This window comes from Zootermopsis nevadensis, unplaced genomic scaffold (genome assembly GCF_977971745.1).
Source record: "Zootermopsis nevadensis isolate Lab colony 2312 unplaced genomic scaffold, Znev_1.0 Znev_ptg000008l, whole genome shotgun sequence".
NCBI lineage: Eukaryota > Metazoa > Arthropoda > Insecta > Blattodea > Termopsidae > Zootermopsis > Zootermopsis nevadensis.
The window spans coordinates 6251776-6269159 of record NW_028259140.1 but is presented as its reverse complement, the minus strand read 5'-3'; the positions used below and the strand labels follow the sequence as shown (position 1 = coordinate 6269159).

General features: G+C 37.0%; 2 protein-coding genes across 4 annotated transcripts; both read right to left on the bottom strand.

Moving 5' to 3' along the window:
* Positions 1 to 720: 720 nt before the first annotated feature.
* On the bottom strand, positions 721 to 9452 carry LOC110840366 (uncharacterized). Its single transcript, XM_022085341.2, has 2 exons — positions 9324 to 9452; positions 721 to 3363 (listed from the first exon to the last, which is right to left on the bottom strand). Exon 2 carries the CDS (start codon positions 3337 to 3339, stop codon positions 1897 to 1899), a length of 1443 nt encoding a protein of 480 aa, XP_021941033.1. The 5' UTR covers positions 3340 to 3363; positions 9324 to 9452; the 3' UTR covers positions 721 to 1896.
* Positions 9453 to 10515: 1063 nt separating this feature from the next.
* Positions 10516 to 17356, bottom strand: Dolk (Dolichol kinase). 3 transcript variants are annotated; one of them, XM_022085326.2, is made up of 8 exons: positions 16776 to 17356; positions 16406 to 16644; positions 15865 to 16082; positions 14791 to 14979; positions 13785 to 13994; positions 12960 to 13236; positions 12352 to 12429; positions 10516 to 11415 (listed from the first exon to the last, which is right to left on the bottom strand). In XM_022085326.2, the coding sequence occupies exons 1-8, from the start codon at positions 16889 to 16891 to the stop codon at positions 11264 to 11266; spliced, it is 1479 nt and encodes a 492-aa protein (XP_021941018.1). In that variant the 5' UTR covers positions 16892 to 17356; the 3' UTR covers positions 10516 to 11263. The 3 variants fall into 3 exon arrangements, with proteins under 3 accessions (XP_021941018.1, XP_021941017.1, XP_021941019.1); XM_022085325.2 differs by having other exon boundaries at positions 16852 to 17356; XM_022085327.2 differs by having other exon boundaries at positions 17131 to 17356.
* Between the last annotated feature and the right edge of the window lie 28 nt (positions 17357 to 17384).

The window sequence follows — 17384 nt, the reverse complement described above, 5'->3', positions numbered from 1 at the left end:
GGAAATATTTTAAGGATGTGGAAAGTTTCTTTTTATTTCTTTTCGCAAACGTTTCGACATGAATTTCATTGCAACGTAATGTCTTGCTTTTCTCTCGATGGACCCAGTCGCGCTTCGGAGTTATTACTGCTCGTAATTTCAAAAAAATATATTGTTTTAGGAAATTATAACAGCTATTTAATTTTTGAAACTTATTTCAATTCCATTAAGTATATATTTAATTTCTCTGTGTATATTTTCGTGATTCCTTTGTGACTGTGTCTGATTTAAGTATACCTGTGCATAATTAAAATATGAGTGAGTTTCTTCTTAGTGGCAACAAAACAAACTCCATAGAGCGGAGCAGATTCCTTGGTGAAGAAGCTCATGTAGTCGATGTAATTCTCCATCTCTTATGAACCTCAAGAGATCATTACCTTGTTCACAAGAGCACGTCGCTAGATCATTTCTTGAGTTTTATTAGCAATATTTCCTATTCGTACGAAGCTGTTGTTCGTTACCACATTTTTATCTTTTATTTAGCACCAGGCCAATAGAATTTTCTGTTATATAGGTTTATTTGCTGTTAAGTTAAGCAAATTAAGGGATTTATACGAACTGCTTTACTGGTTTCATATTTATCTGTTCATTAAGATGTTAAGTCAGATTTCATTTTTAGTCGTAGAAGGACAATTTCGTTTGACATAAATATGTAAATTGAAATATGAATATACACATGTATTTTGGATTGTTTTTAAAAATCATCAAATATCATTTATTTAAAAATTAAACGGTACACGTCATACTCTGTTGCATTCATTTATGTAAAAGTAAATATTCAATAAACAATCAATCTTGTATACAGTAACGCCAATACACAAATGAAATAAGTGTTAAGAAATTCACGCATCTCTTTTGATAAAAGTAAGCAGATGTTACACCGTTGAAACAAACGATATATGAATAATATTGGAGAGATCACAAGTTTCCGAACACCTATTATAAATTCAGCGATACTGAAACATGCTCTGTGTTTACCCATTTGTATGCTGCATATTCACCTACACCTACTATAACTATAAACACAAAATTAAACTTAAAATATAGACATATATTTACTTAAAAATATTAGTTATAAGTTCATAAATAATTTTAAAATGTGTGCATTTTTATGAACATAGTCACATGTTTTGAAGAAGATGAAATGTATGATTGGATTTGAGTACATACAACATCAAACATGAAAATGTTATTTTTCTGAACTTTCTACGGGTTTTAACGGTTAAGTTCGCCTTTTGTAAGCTTCTGTGATTGCTACAGGTATAAATTGCAAACTGATGGATCAAAACATTGTTCTAATAGTCCCAACACACACGTGAGATACGCTGAGACATGAGTTTAACATAGAGAGGAGCCAGGGTTTAGAAAGATTTGCCTTTATGTGTTACACGTCGTAATATTATAACATTAAAGGAAACACAAAGTAACCTAATTTTCAAAATGAGATTGCATTTCCATGCAATCTGACCAATAGACTGCAATTATGTATGCGTGTTCACAGTTGTTCATTTGTAATGACTCAATTTTTATATTCTGAATATAGCATATTATCCCAGATGCAATAATTTCAAATAAGACAAAATATACATTTCAGTTCAGTAAAAATTATACGGTTTTTACTATATGATAAAATTTGTTAAGGATACCGAAATTTACGATACATAAAGGACATTAAATGAACTTCATAACCTCAAGGCTGTTTTTTTTAGTTAGGACAAATTTCTTACGATTTCTTAAGGAGCGTGTACTGCATTATTAAGTGCACAGCTGTTCTGCAACACGTGTTAACAACACTGTTGTGTTCCGAAGCGTTTTATTTAGTGTAGTAAGTAACATTTGCACGTGACATGTCTTATACTAAATCTGCCGTGTGTCTTGGTCGTCTTCGGACCTCAGATATCCCTGCTGGCTCTGTACGTAGAATCTTTTGCCTCCTGGAGATGGCATTTGCCTGCCGTCGTCTTTCACCGTCAGCTTGGTGCCTATCTGCAGCGACCAGGGTGCTGGCTGTCGGGGGTTATAATCTCGATATCGTTCGTCTCCTACGACAGGATTCGAAGGTATGACAGTCAGCTGATTGCGGGGCGTATTTCCGGTGCGTCCGTACTGATGGTACCGTGACGGATGTAGCGCTGCGTTAGGTCCATCCGCAGGAGGAGGAGGAGGAGGTCCGCGCCGCTGATCATATGCGTACCTCTCTCCAGTTTGGGGTTGTTGATAAGGTGCGGGAATCCGGTTGTATCTGGACACACCGTCAGGGTCTCTGTATTGCTGGTAGGGAGTTGGTGGCCACGCGTTTTGGGAGGGATGCCTTTCTGCATCGATGATGGAGTAGCTGTTGCCACCGTTTCCGGGTTGACGGTAACGATATGGGGCTTCTCGACCAGACGGTGGCCCTATAGGACTGTCCTCATATCGACTTTCGCGAGGGTACTTGTTATATGACCTGCCATATTCATATCGCTCATCGTATCGTGGTCTCTCACGCCGGTAATCGATATCTGCTGGTCTGCTACGAGTTATTTCGGGAAGGTTTGCGTAGTAGATGATCCTTCTGGGAGGCTCTCCTTCATGCCGATAGTCTACAGGTTCCCGGACGTAATCACTCGAATATCGAGATTGTTCTATCTGCTTGGTGGGGATCTCGTTGTACCTCATATTATGAACGTCGTTCTCATCAACGGTGTGGCTGGTCCTGTGCTGAGGAACGCCTGAGTAATAACTACGAGTTCCTGTCGCTTGTTGCGTTCGTGATGTCACAAACTGAGGTTTCGCGTTATCAAATCTCCTCCACTGTGCAGGGTTCTCATCTACGGCGTCCACTGCTGGCGAAGAAGTATCTCGCTTTTCGCGACGTCTTGCGCCCGCCTCTGATTCGTCAGATGGAAAATTAAACGCTTTGTGACGACGTAGGTTTCCATGTGACTTCCTGTGATCGTGACGGTGCGTATCTCGCCGTAACCTGCTGTTTAGTTGCACGGTGAAAGCGGCGTTGTTCAAGTTACGTCTCCGGGCAGTAAGTGCCTGATGGCTGCCTGACTTTTCTTTGCCCGTCGCCTCACCCAAGTACCGATAAGACGGTTCATCGCTCACAATATTATCGCCGTCATTACTCTCATATTCTCGTGTGTAAAGACGCTCAATGCTTGGTATTAACCTCCGATATTTAAACATCGTGGGTGGGGGGTCTTCAGCAGGCGATGCGTCTCTTTCTGAAGTTCTCGGTGGCAAGAATTCGCCCATGGAGGCAGAAGTCACGAGGCACGGTAACACCGTCAACAAAGTCCAGTGCAGCAGCATGCTGAATGGGAAGACTGGTAGCCCCTGGAACAAATTAAAGTCGAGAATTTTTATTAATCTTCGTCGATTCTACTCCAGTATATGAATAATGTAGCCTCATTGCCTTAAACTTTACAGAGGATTCGCACTTTTCTGCTACTTTACGAGAAACTTTAACGAATCAACAGCGAGGCAAAATGCCTCCATCTTCATCTCTGAAAATGGAGGCATTATGTTCCTCCGAAACGTTTCTGTGAGAGTTTTGATGAGAAAGTGGCTGATTAGTTTTTGTGATCCCTGAGTCTGCATTTGACAGTGGTTGAACTCCATCTGTGGTCTCTGAGTTGACAATTAATGGTTGCTTCCTGATTGTGATTTTTGAGTTATTAGGTAATATTATTTGTGACCCTACGTTAACAGTTATCTTGGTCCGTAATTTATCAGTTAACGCTGGTTTTATTGCTCAGAGATTTTCTGGTGAAAATGCAGCGTTTCTTCAGCGCACGAAAATTTACTGAGAGTAATAGAGAAATTACGAATAATAGGGGATTTCTGAAGTAACCTCTTTTACAAACTAACTGCTATAGAGTGTTTAAACTATTAGTTGGCAGCTTTTCCCAGAATATACGAGCAGTACTGAAGCCAGAATGTCCCCATTGTTCCGCTTATGCGTATTATAATCACCGTGCCAGTTAACGCACGGCTGATAACTCCTAGATTTCTGCAGGGCGTAATTTGTTCAAAAGAGAGTCAGAAAACAACTCGTCACACAGGGCAATTATTCACAACAATTTCCACCTGGGCAGTTTGTTTTCGATCCCACATCTTGGTTATATAAATTACGTTTTAATCAACATGTATTTCTTGACGGAAATAGTCGAACCAGTTACCGGAACTTCACGAAGTTTGATATGAACCTTATGCTACATGAACTAATGAATAAAATTATTTCAAGTTTCTTTAACCCTTTAAAACCCAGTGGGAACTATACATACCACTACTTTAACAGTCAGTAACTTTGCATTTTACATTCATGGTTTTGTATGACTCTCCCTGTTATTTCTCTAAACAGCAAGTAGTTGATCTTTGTAATTGTGAAGGGCTGTGTTTTCTTTGCGGTACGGTCTGAATTCTTAAATATTATTTAGACGACCTTCGGCTTTTAAGGGTTTAAAAATGGTTTTTGCTGAAAATTTATCAAGGCTCCTAATAACAAACTTCACCTTTTGTATTTGCTGAGATCGTTGAAATGGATCTACATTTAAACATTACGGGCAGCGATTGAATTTCACAAAAAAATATTTTAGTTGCAACATCACTGTAAGTGTTAGCTGTTAAACCACAATCTGCGAGCGAGTTGACAGAATGTAGCAGGCAGGCCACTGGCCTCTCGTTCCCAGCCCTGCACAACGTGGCGTTGCGAATCCACGACATAGCAGACTTCACACGAATTTCCGGGGTTTTCACTGAACATCCTGCGATTTCAATGCCATCCTATCGATGGCCATTACGATAGCCCAGAGGTTCCAGCAGACATGCCCTCGCACTCAGTGACACGTTTAAAACAGTTATTCTATGCTTAATACATATTTTCAATGAAACACAACTAAAAAACTCAGAAAAAAATCACCTAGATTCAGTTTAGGTGAACCGTTTCGTGTTACTATCCTACATGATAACATATAATTTTAATAATACTGAGTTTATTTCTATGTTGTGAGGGTTAAAATAATGTTTTGTACGTGTGTCAGACTTGCTCTCTCATGTTAATAGAATAATACGTATTGAGGGTGTTTGAGAATAGGGTGATGAGGACAGTATTTGGATTTATGACGGACAAAGTGTCAGGAAGCTGGAGAATTTTTCACAATGGGAGCTCAGTAATTTGTTCTATCATAATATTATATTTGGATTATTTAATCAAGAAGAATGGTTTAGGCTTGACATGTAGCGATCACTGGGGGAGTTGATAAATGTGTACAAATCTTTTTCATTTTGAAAGGAATAGATCACTCTAGATTTTGTTGTAGGTTGGAGGATAGTATTAACTTAGATCTCAAGGAAATCGGTTTGGATTGATCTGAGGGAGCATACGGATTGGTGATGGGCTCATATGAACACGGTAACGAACCCTTTTGGTTACATAAACGGCGTAGAAATTCCTTACTAATTGAGTATGTAATCATCTTCTCAAGAACTCTTTCGCATGGAGTTAGATGGTTGGACTAAACGGTGTGTTTGTGTTTTATTACTCGTTAACTCCATTCTACGTTATAACTGTTCCTGTAAGCTGTACAATGACCCAACAAATGGAAATTACAATCCACCTCCACATGACATTGTGAAGGTTTTATTCAGCTGTCCAAATCAGTGACCACCAAGGCCGAATTTTAAACTCGTTAAGGGGGAGTTGGAATTCAATGTAAGAAAATCTGATACATGCAGAACCCAGTTTCTTTAGAGGAACTTCGTCGATGTTGGCACGATTAAACTGCAGCACAGTTTAGCCGAAATAAAATGCTCTATAATTTACGTACGAAGAAACACTCGCCAGAAATTTAAAATGATTAAGATCGACTTTGGACTGAATTTGTGCAGAATACTTAATGGGCTACATGACATAGAAAAATTGCAGGATGAACGATTAGGAAAGAGAGAAAAACAATATATAAATAAATAAGAAAAGAACGTAGAACTGTGTACTGCTCAGAAAGAGTACATAGAGGACGTAGATGACATGCATATATATATATATATATATATATATAGTTATTTTGATCGTAAATACATAGAATATGTTCTGTGCAGTATTTATTAAGTGGAAAACATTGGAAGTCCTTGGTAATCCGTTAAAAGCAGTAACTTATATTTCCGATTTCGCCATATCCGAAGTAGAAACTCAGTGTTATTGTCTTCGTCTGACACACGAAAATTACTGAAGCTCGATGAAACTTAGTTAGCTTCAACGATTGAGTACGAATAAATTTAATACACTTTTCATATCACACGGGAATATTTCATGTGATCAGCTTAAACTGACTTATAATGGGTTGAATTCATCTTAAGAGCTCTGAATATTTAATTCTCTGATAATCAGTTGTTAACCAGAGCGCAAGTTGCAGAAATATGAGAAATAGGAGAAGCCGATTTTCGTGATCTTCTTACACACACTTAATGTGAATTAGTGCGTAAACATTAAACGTCTTTTCAGAAAATGATACTGGATGTTCCATAAAAGAATAACCAAGTAGTTGCTTTAACAAGGAATTCTATGGAATTTCTCTTCGTGGACAGGGAGGTCTTCTTAAATTATCCAGCACCTCTGGTGGTCAGCGTAGCATCTCCATGACTATGTACGATCCATAAAAATAATGTATCGACTGGGACTCTGCTGCATATCACAGAGCTCCCTAGTTGCAATCTCGGTGGGAAACGTCAGTTATTCTAACTGAATTATATCGTGGTATTCCTCAGTTTCACCAGGTAAATTCTGAGAGGAGACCTTGACAGAGCGGGCAGCAATTTAACTGACACATTCTTCTCACCTCTTCATTCATAATCGTTTTATTGTTCATCATTATGTGTAGTTGGTAAGAAGTCGTTAAATGCACCAAGATGAAGCATTGCAGAAGAGTCATGCTTTGTCCTAGCTATCAATGAAAGGTCACGCGTTGAACTCAGATTTTAAAAAAATTGAATCAGTTGACCTCAGGTCTCTGAATGCCACTGTCATTTTCTTTCCGCTAGACTACGTAATTGGGCCCGAACCGTTACGAAGCCGGTATTCAGAGCAAGACAATGTGTTCTTTAAGGCACCACACTTCCGCCTGCTCGTACTGACGACCCATGTAGGCCTAGGTAGACTTCATTCAGTCGGAGGAAAAACAGCTTTCTAATTCTAAACTCATAATGTAAAAGAAACCAAAATTAAAATATTCGGTTCCGTTATCAAAGGAAGTTTTTAAGATGGCTGTCTTCTTGGTTGTAGCGCCGTTTAGTCTGGTAGAAGTTTATCAGGGCGATGAGGCCTCGAGGACTTGGAAGTTCAAAAATTCGAATGCAACGAAGCGTTTCTCCCAAACGGCGTGTCGCTTAAAAACTGACATAAAGAACTCCTGTGATGATAATCACAACACCGGGAACAATTACAGATATTACTTCGACTTCGAAAATTACAGGAGTGTCCTGGAAATATATAACGACGTGGGCATCAGTATAATAAATGTCCGCTTTGAAGAGACAACTTAGGGGCTACCACAAATTTTACATGGGCAAAGTGAGTTTCAGGGAGTCAGTCTGCAGACTTTCTCAAGTTTTTGCCAGCAGCTACTGGAATGTCGAAGGCGACCTTCCTCAGGTCGTTGTCATAATGTTTGACCGTAATGAAGCAATTGCAAGGTGAATGGTTATTTAACGAAAATAGTAACATAGGAAACAAGGCTACATTCGTTCCTTGTATTTCATCTTTTGTTTTGTTTACCAGTACTTCCGGACGAAATCAGTAGCCATAGCAACGGGCGGTTATTGTTCCTGGATCCGTAGCATTCAGATTCGCTTAGCGGATGTTTAGGTGTCGTGTCATCGTGCTGTGTTACCAACACGTCTCATTTTATGTCCAAAATACTATTGCAGCCGCTCTATTCTATAAAAAATCTTTGCTAACATTAATAACCATTCACTGTCTTACAGTCATTCCTAAAGGAAGTCAATGGACGGGCCTACGTAACATATGGACGCCCTAGGAAATTGTTGATAAGATGTTAGGATTCTTGAGGAGGCAAATAAACTGCCTTAGACATTTGTAAAGTCTGTATGATTGAGGAATTTAGAAGAATCTCCTCGATGCCAATCAAACCTGTTGTTGAAATACATTTTGTGGATCTAAAATATATGCTGTTGTTACATAGTCATAAATTGAATTAGTAACCAGAAGTGGGTGTTTCAAGTACAGGAAAGAGATGGTAATTAAAACAGATGACTAAACGAAACGAAAAAAACACCATGGGACAGAGTCCTAACTGGTATTAGCTCAGCTAGTCAAGAAATTCGCCGCCCTTTGAGGAACATGAAGGTTCATTACCATATTTACAAGAGCCCGCCATCGATTTCTGTCCTGAACCAGATAAATCTTGGCCCATCTACGCTTAGTCTACCGAGTGAGCTTCCGAACCAAAATTTTATACGCAACTCTCATCGCCTCGATGCCTCATCCGTCCCATCCTGTTTTAGTTGATCATCCTAGTAACATCTGATGAATACTAGTTATGGAAAGTTGCATTAGAGAGACAGACAACGTATAAACAGCTCAAGTTCAAAGGTTGGAATCCAATTAAACGAAAAGGATGTGTTTCGGTAACTTTCCTGTCAGAATATCACTAAATACGCTATGGAGTAGATATATTTTCAGTCTACAAAGCATTTTTCATTTTAACTTGTAAAAATTAAAATATAATTTTTTAAGTATCGTGTAATACCGTTGTATTCCGTGTCAGTATTTTATTAAATGTCGTCCACTGCAACACATAACAATAAGCTGAATTCATCTTGTTAATTGCTTATTGCCTGGGCCTATTACCGAGCCACCATCAGAAATGTCATTGGGTAATAACTAGTTAAAAAAATTTATTGCGATCAATTTATGAACTTACGTGTTTCGTGTAATATACTTCATATGAATGATATACCTGCACTTGGCTTGGTAATAAACTAAACTTGTTGTAATTGATTTTACATCTTATTCTTGTGTTTTGCATTGGACGTCATCTAACAAACCTTTAATAAACTTAATTTAATACATTGTCGTATTTACCGAGAAATGTCTGGGACATCATAAAAATCGCTTTATTAAAATATAGTTATGTGGGTTTGGAGACAAAGAATCCAATATTTAAATCAGTAGCATAAAAGTGATTTATAAACCAGTTATAAAGCATAACCTTCCCTAGTTAATCTGTCAGTATGAAACCCTAATTCCACTGTTAGTACTACCAGCAAAGGGCACTTACCTCTGAGCGTATTGTTATTGGCTGCTAGCAGGTGCGAGGCTGCAGTAACAGTGAGTCAGTTCACCACCACGCTCGCTGCCTTTCTTCTCTTGTCATCAACCTGAGCGTACCACGTGACCTCAGGTAACCGTAATTCCGGTGTCTGCAGTTGTCTCCTTGTCAAACTCTCCACCCTCCGCAGACAACACCTTGACTACAGTTTCCTTTCGGGAAGTTCTGCGTCAGCGAAGCGCATTTTTTTGTTTCTAAAGCTTTACTTTGTGTATTTGCCCTTGACGCCACTGTATCAACAACCGACGTTATGTATCGTAGGAATGATAATAAACTGTGAACAAGACGTGATTTGCGACGAAACGTAGCGGATTGAGATTTAAGGTTTTCACGACGTGGAAGACGTACTTTGTTATTCGGGGTTGGAAAACTGGTCTCGGCTTGTGTTCACCCCCTCCGCTCACTTACGGTATGCCAAACCTCAAGTGAGCAGATCATGTTTATCGAATTATGGCCCTGGCATGGTGGAAACGTCACAAATTAGGTAAATAAAATAATATAACTGCGTAGTATTTTTAGTTAAATTTGGATGGCCACTGGTTAATATTAAAAAATAGTATTCATAATCCACCTACCTTTTTTACAGTCTTTATCCTCTTTTACTCGCAGGTGTCAAGGTACTCATTCATTCATTTAATCTTATTAGACATTCGGTAGGACTCCTTGGACGAGGGATCGTCCTGTCACAAGGCCTCTACCTGTACACAGGACAGCACAACACAGAAAAACGCGGACAAACATCCATGCCTTGAGTGGGATTCGAACCCACGGTCCCAGTGCCCAAGCGCACAAGGTCTATGCCTCAGACCGCGCAGCCACTGCGACTCCACCTACATGAACAGGAACAGGACGATAACGTGCAAAAAAAGAGGTGGAAACAGATACACCATAAATGTTTCGAGTAACTTTAGGCATAACTTTAAGCCCTGGAATTTAGTAAAGCGGTTTTTGTACCCTAAAAAATAATTTAAAAATTACTATTTCGTGAACTGTCCTGCCCTACCATTGTCAAATATTTGTTAAAAATTCTGTGCTAGTACCAACTACAAATCAAAATTATTGCAGCCCTGGGATTCAAACAACACTTGCAGTATCCCAGTTTATAGCATGAAATAATTATCCAAGCAATGGCTCTCACAAATAAACAAACAGAAAATGCATTTTATTCTTCAAAGAAATATCAGCAAAACATGAATGCAGTAACATATGGTGCAAAGAGTTTAATTAATTTAGAAGAAATAATGAAACAAACACCGCCAAGAGATTTTTATCAGTCAAGCGCAGATCACAAATTTGATATGAGAAACAGTTTATTCTTAAATAATCCATTCATACTTACATATTACAAAAAAACAGGTCTGTTATAAATGCAGTATTTATATAAAATTTATGTTTTGACAGTACACCTACCCAATTTAAATCACATACACACACATAAATTCAATGATTCGTTCACATTCAGACTACATTTTTTATTGTAAGCCACCACGTATTATATTTTAAGATGCGTTCTGCATAAAGCATCACTTTTGATTGAATATAACATAGCAATGCATAAAATAGTCATATTTCATTACGTGCTTCAGCACATTATCAAGAACCTGCAGTCAGATGTTCTACAAGAACATTTACAAGACCAAAATACCATATGCAGTAGACTTAACTAGAAATTACTGGAAACAAAATTTGGTCATCAACTTTAGCACTTTTTATATTTTCCAGCTCATCATATTTACAATTCTATGTTTTATCTATCACCTGAATACAATATTGTCACTGATAAATCAAACACATTTTTGGAATATCTAAATTTAAAAATGTATATTAAATTTTATAACTGTTATAAATTGGTATTTCGATTTCTTTTTATAAAGACAGAGATTTACTATTCATATAGTCCTTGGGAATGGAAGCAGTAGCATGTACATCACAAGCGGAAGCGCCAGATTATCCACCTGATCAGTTTTTGCTTCTAACACTGAAGTTACTGTAACTGCAAACAATGACCGTATGAGCACGACTCCACTGCATGGCATGTGTCCTAAAGAAAATACAAAAACAACTTTAAGATTCAGCTTAGCTGTAAAGTCCACCGAAATTAAAAGAATAATATAAAATGCTTCAGAATTCTTTCCAGTTACCACCCATTTACACAGTTTTTGTAGGCCAGCACCAAATTACTAATTGCTTGAGTTATGTGTAAGTGGCAACATTTTTTTGCAAAAAATACCTTGTGCTACGTCATACAAAACTTCCACTGGATTCAGTAATATGTCGGGTTGCTATGAAGCTTGCGATAGTAACTAAATTACAGAAAGAGGTTACTTGGCTTCAAGAGGTTACAGAGTCCATACAGTTTTTCCTCTAAGAGATAGTTTCTATTATATATTATATCATATACGAAGAGCTTCATGTTCTTGTTTGATATGCATTCTCAAAATTGTACTTTAAAATGCACATACTCAGGGTCTTTCAATTTCATAAACATTTTTATTTTACCAGTACCACTTTAAAATCAGTTTGTTACTTGAAGAAATGAATTGTGTAGGATTTAAGACTTTCACAATGTGAGCATATCAACCCAGAAGACACACGATGAGTTGATGTCACATTTTAATCTAAAGAATGTACCACCTGCCAAAAAGCAGTGGTTATGACTAACAGTAACAACAGTATTTATCAGGTACCATTGCAGTTCATTGCCACATATATCTTTAAATTTCACTGTTGTATATAAAAATACTATTAACATTTTTGAGATTTTACATATTTAGCATTTTAGACATTATATCAAACTGCTTATTAGTGAACAAATTTTAAAACAACATAACCAAATCACCAAATGCTCTAGACTACATGTTACAAGATATTAAATGAAACAGTGTTTAACATAATTTGTTATATTTGCATTCAATTCTTATGTTTTGAACATACATACTGATAAAAAGTTTATAGCATGTGAATTATTTCTGCTCACCTAAATAAACAAGCATCAGGATCAGAATCATTTGGCATATTATGCTGGCAAAAGTTCCTTCTTTGGTCTTCTTTGTTCCTAAAAATGCAAAATTCCTTTTGAAGTATAAAGAAGGTCCAGTATACTGTTTAAAAAAATATATAACTATTTTTGTTTATTACAAGTTAAATAAAAACTGTATCCAGACCTTCAAGAGTAAAGAACAGTTCCTGATTGGTTATTACTGCCCAAATTAATTTGCATCCTAAGTGTCACAAAGACTACTCAGTAGAAATTTTCACAAAACTCTTACATAGATTCAAAAGTTGAAATATGCAATAGATATGGCATGTTTACATGTCTGAAGATATGAATTAAATCTAAGTCTTTTACTGTGTGTATGGGATCTGAGCTGAACATCAAAAGAAATCTGTGTATGTGTAACTCACTATACTGTATCAGTAACAAATAACTTTGTTACATCATTTTATGCATATAAGAATTCAGAAGGTTCAGCACAAACATAAAAAGTATTCCAGATGCTTCATTATGTCGCCAAAAGGTGCAGAATATGAAAACACATACCATATTAAACAGTAATGAGATCACTGCTCTTTCTCAATTCTTACCTTCCCATTTAGTTTTGCCAATCCAAGTACCAAAGACACTGGCAGCAGTATCACCAATCCCAACTGTCAACAGTCCACTCATCAATGGCAATAAATGTTGTCCTGCGTAAATTTCTTCTAAACAAATTGATGGATAAAGCCAAAGCGGCAATGAACAGCCAGCCAATAAGTAAATTGGCGTTAATGCCAATGTACCTGCATCCTTCTCATCTGCATACACTGTGAAACCAGCTTGCAGTACCTCACCCAGGGGAGGCATACGAATAACACGGAGCAGCTGTAACACAGTGTGACGCAGTGAAGCGTCATCAGAATGAGAACTTTCAAGGAAAAGAATTTTAAACTGAAAGTAGCTGAATATGCTGGGAAACAGGGCAACCAAGCAGCTGGTCGAGAATTCATTGTCCTGGGATTCACTGCGCACTACTGAAGGAAAAGAAAGGCTTCTCCTCAACACATAAGTCACGGAAAGCATTCTAAGGGCTGAAAAATAGAAAGTTTACATAACTTGAGGATGAACTGCTCAAATATATTAAAGCTTTCTATGCAGAGTTTGTGGCATCTCACAGGAGACTGGAATGAAGCCACGGATCAGCCATTCACAACTGAAAGTAAGCCGTGATTGGATGAATAAATTTATTAAAAGGAAGTACATACAAACATGATAACTATGAAGCAAATTTCTATGAATTATTTTATACTCCTGATAGAATATAGTCCACTGCCTCAGCAGTTGATAGTTAATTCAGTTATTCAAGACGATAGTTTAGAACTTCAAATGTCAAGTGCCTCTATATAGCATATGCACAAAGAATGTTTTCGTACCTCTAGAGCAGTTATTAATGCCAAGACCACTCCACTAGCTAGGTAAAGGAAACAGCACTCCCTAATTAAACCTGGAATGAAGACAGCCACAGCCAAGATGTGGAAGTATTTTCTTATCACTGTAGAGGCTTGTTGTTGTCCCTGAATTTGAACATTCACTGCAAGAACTGCCAACCCACTGCATACTACCCAATAAATGACAAGCCATATCTGCATTAACAAAAGCCAGAAGCATTATATATTACAGACATCATTAAAGCTCTCATACTTCAGTTCCTATCACTTGCAAAGGAGTATCTCACAGACCAGCCATTTTAGGCATAGCAGTAAGCAAAAAATTGTCAATGCTGGAATCAAATCCTGGTTTTAAACTTCACAGAAATTATCATTATTAACTTTACTGTCAAGCCCCTTCACAAAGTAAGTTGCAGATGGAAATTACCAGTTTATTCTCTCTTTCAATTTTAAACTAAGAGCTGGATCATTAGAAACTTCTCATAAACAGAGCATTTTCTTTACTTTGCTGTAAGGAATACAGCAACAAAGGAGTTTAAATCCCTCCCCCCCTTCAACAGGGTGAGGGGAATCATTTAAATCCTAAATAAAAAGACAACAAAAATATCATCAAAGTTAGGATTACACCCATATCTTGAGTTTCAAAAGATGCATTGCCAAAGTTATTAAACAGTGCATATAAACTTCTTTAAAATAAAATATAACATTTTCAAGTCTTAGCAGTTTAATAATTTAATTTGGTGGTTTTAATCTCAGAAATACAGTCTTACAGATATGTGCATTATAGCAGTTAGTATACCACACAGGGGAATATGATATGATGTGGTATATTATTATTTTTTCCTTTGAATCAGATTAAATCAAATTCAGATTTATTATTAAGTAGAACAAATGTTTCAGACTCATCTGAATGAAAACTTTCAACTACATTTTAATACAGGCTAAATCTTAGAAATTTAATTCAGTTATTCTTTTAATGCAAGTGACATACCCTTGGCATGTTAGCTACAAGCAGTTGTAAAATCCATAGAACAGGGCTTGCTTGCAGCAGAATATGAAGAAATGGTACCACAAAACCAAATACCATGGCTAGTGTCAAAGCATAAAATGGCATAGGTTTTCTGAAGTTTGGAAACATGTATGCTGCTGCACATATTAGTAACACACCAAATAACCCAACCTGTAATTAACAAGGAGTAATAATTATATCAATACTTGTGTACATGTTTAAAGCAAAGAAGCTAATAAAAACAAATCTGTACATGAATACAATCAGAAATCTCAAAATGTCAAGGTCACCAGTCATAAAGGACTGAAGGGGAAAACAATTATTAAATTTGAAGCTTTCATGATGACTGAATGCAATGGGGTCTTCTGGTGCATAATGGTTTATAAAATAATCAGTCAGACCTTCTCATCTTTCAAGGACATGAGATTAGTAACATCTCTCTGCCTACTCATTATTGAGGGGTGCAGCAACCAACACAAAATTTTCATGTTTTCCTCCTCACCATTCAGTTAGTCACTCCATTAAATGACAACAATTAAGAGTCACTAGATAATAAAATAGTTTTTCCAGTAATGGTACAACATAACATAACAATACAATACAGTACCATACTACAAAATACAACAAGTTCTTAAGGTAATAGGGTGGAAGGGTATGTACTGGAATTATAATATTTGGTCAATAACAGAGACATACAGCATACTCTTGTGATCATGTTTATGAACCTTCAGATTCCATTAAATGTAGGTCATTTCTTGACTAGCGGAGAGGTTATCAGCTTCTAAGAAGGACTCTACCCTGTGCCCTTAAGTTACTTATATAGGGTGAGGAATGAGAATGTGATGGCTTCCTGTAGGCTAGTGACATGAAATTCATCACACCCTCGCACCCCAGCCTGTATAACAATAAATTGGATTTGCATACTAAAATATCATGGATCACAGGTTGGGAAACAGTGGTTTATTTCTCTTACGAAGTGACAAATAGTGAACTTGCACTGCAGTGATGGACCTTTGGGTTCTATACCACAGAGTTAGATGAATCCACAATTCTCACCTGAAGAATAACTGTGGCAGTATCTACACACTGCATTGGCACAGTGTGCAACGTATTAACTAGGTTAATGGCTGTTGTGAACAAAAACAATATCAGTGACTGGGTAAGAACAGAAGCTTCCCCATATGTAAGACACTTTGGAGTAACATCAAGTAGTAATATTACAGCCTCACTGCATGAATATGAAGCAAAGCCACCTGCAATGCTGAACCAAACTCCTGTAAAATATACATATTACTTGTTGGATAAAAACATTAACAACTTTCTCTGGAAGAACATTTCATAATATTTACTTTAAATTTCTAAAAATTATACACTTCTTATATAAAACTAAGAACTTGAGACATTATGGTGATGGTGAAACACAAATGTCAACATAAACAACAAGAAATGCCCTGACACAAAAATATGCCCACATCTGACAAACCAAGATCACTATTGTCACTCTGCTTTACAACAACCACAGATGGGAGTATTTACTTTTATAATTTTCATGTTCAAACAACAATATCAGTAACATACATATATTTGTGGAGCTTACCAATTCCATTATAAAAATATAACAGCATGTAAGTGAAGACTGGAGGGATAGTAAGAACATACTCATACATCTTGCAATTGCATGGTTTTGTAACAAACACCACAGAAGTCCCTAGAAGACCCAGACTAAGTGTAGCTGCTGTTTTATATAGTTCGGTTACATTATGACATGAGTAGGTACTTAAGATTATTGCAGCAGGTAACAGAAAGGACATCCATATTCCTACACTGGCTCCAGGTCTGTAAAATAATTGAAGTGACAAAGTAAGATTTATATCTAGGAGACTAATTGCATCTAGTAATGGAACTCATATGAAGAAGATATTAAAAATAACAGATTTACTAAAATTACTTGAAAATATTGACATTACTTGGGTCTGCAATATATTCCCAAGTCTGTCTCAAGTATAATCCTCAGAAGGCCAAAGTCCACTTGCATTTCTTTACCTCGTAATGATGTGTTCTTCATGTAAGTATGTTTGTACATGTTGACTTAAACTGTATAGTGCTCTCTGCATTAGCTCCGTCATATTACGAATATATATTAGTCCTCTTCCATTCATTAACACATCACATACATCAGTTTTAATTAGTGATGTATCAGCAAACTGTGGCATCCAATCTGGCCACGCGCACATGAAAATATATATTCAATCTATGGATATGTGTATGGTCTGTACATGTAACCATAGCAACCGAAATTAAATTGCAGCATAGATACATAACCTGCATAGCCATCTGTCGAACTCAATTCCAGAGCGATCTATCGTAGCGATGTGTATGTTTTTCACCACCAGGAAAATGCCATTTTTCTGTTCCCTTAATTACAGTACAGTGTGTGGCATGAAGGGAACTGTATGGAATTATTGTTGCACATTGCACTTCTATTTTCGACACATCTTTTTTATAAAATTGTAGGAATAACTTAAAGTGCGGGACACAAAAATAGAACTACAAGACTTGTGACGTTTCAAAAACAT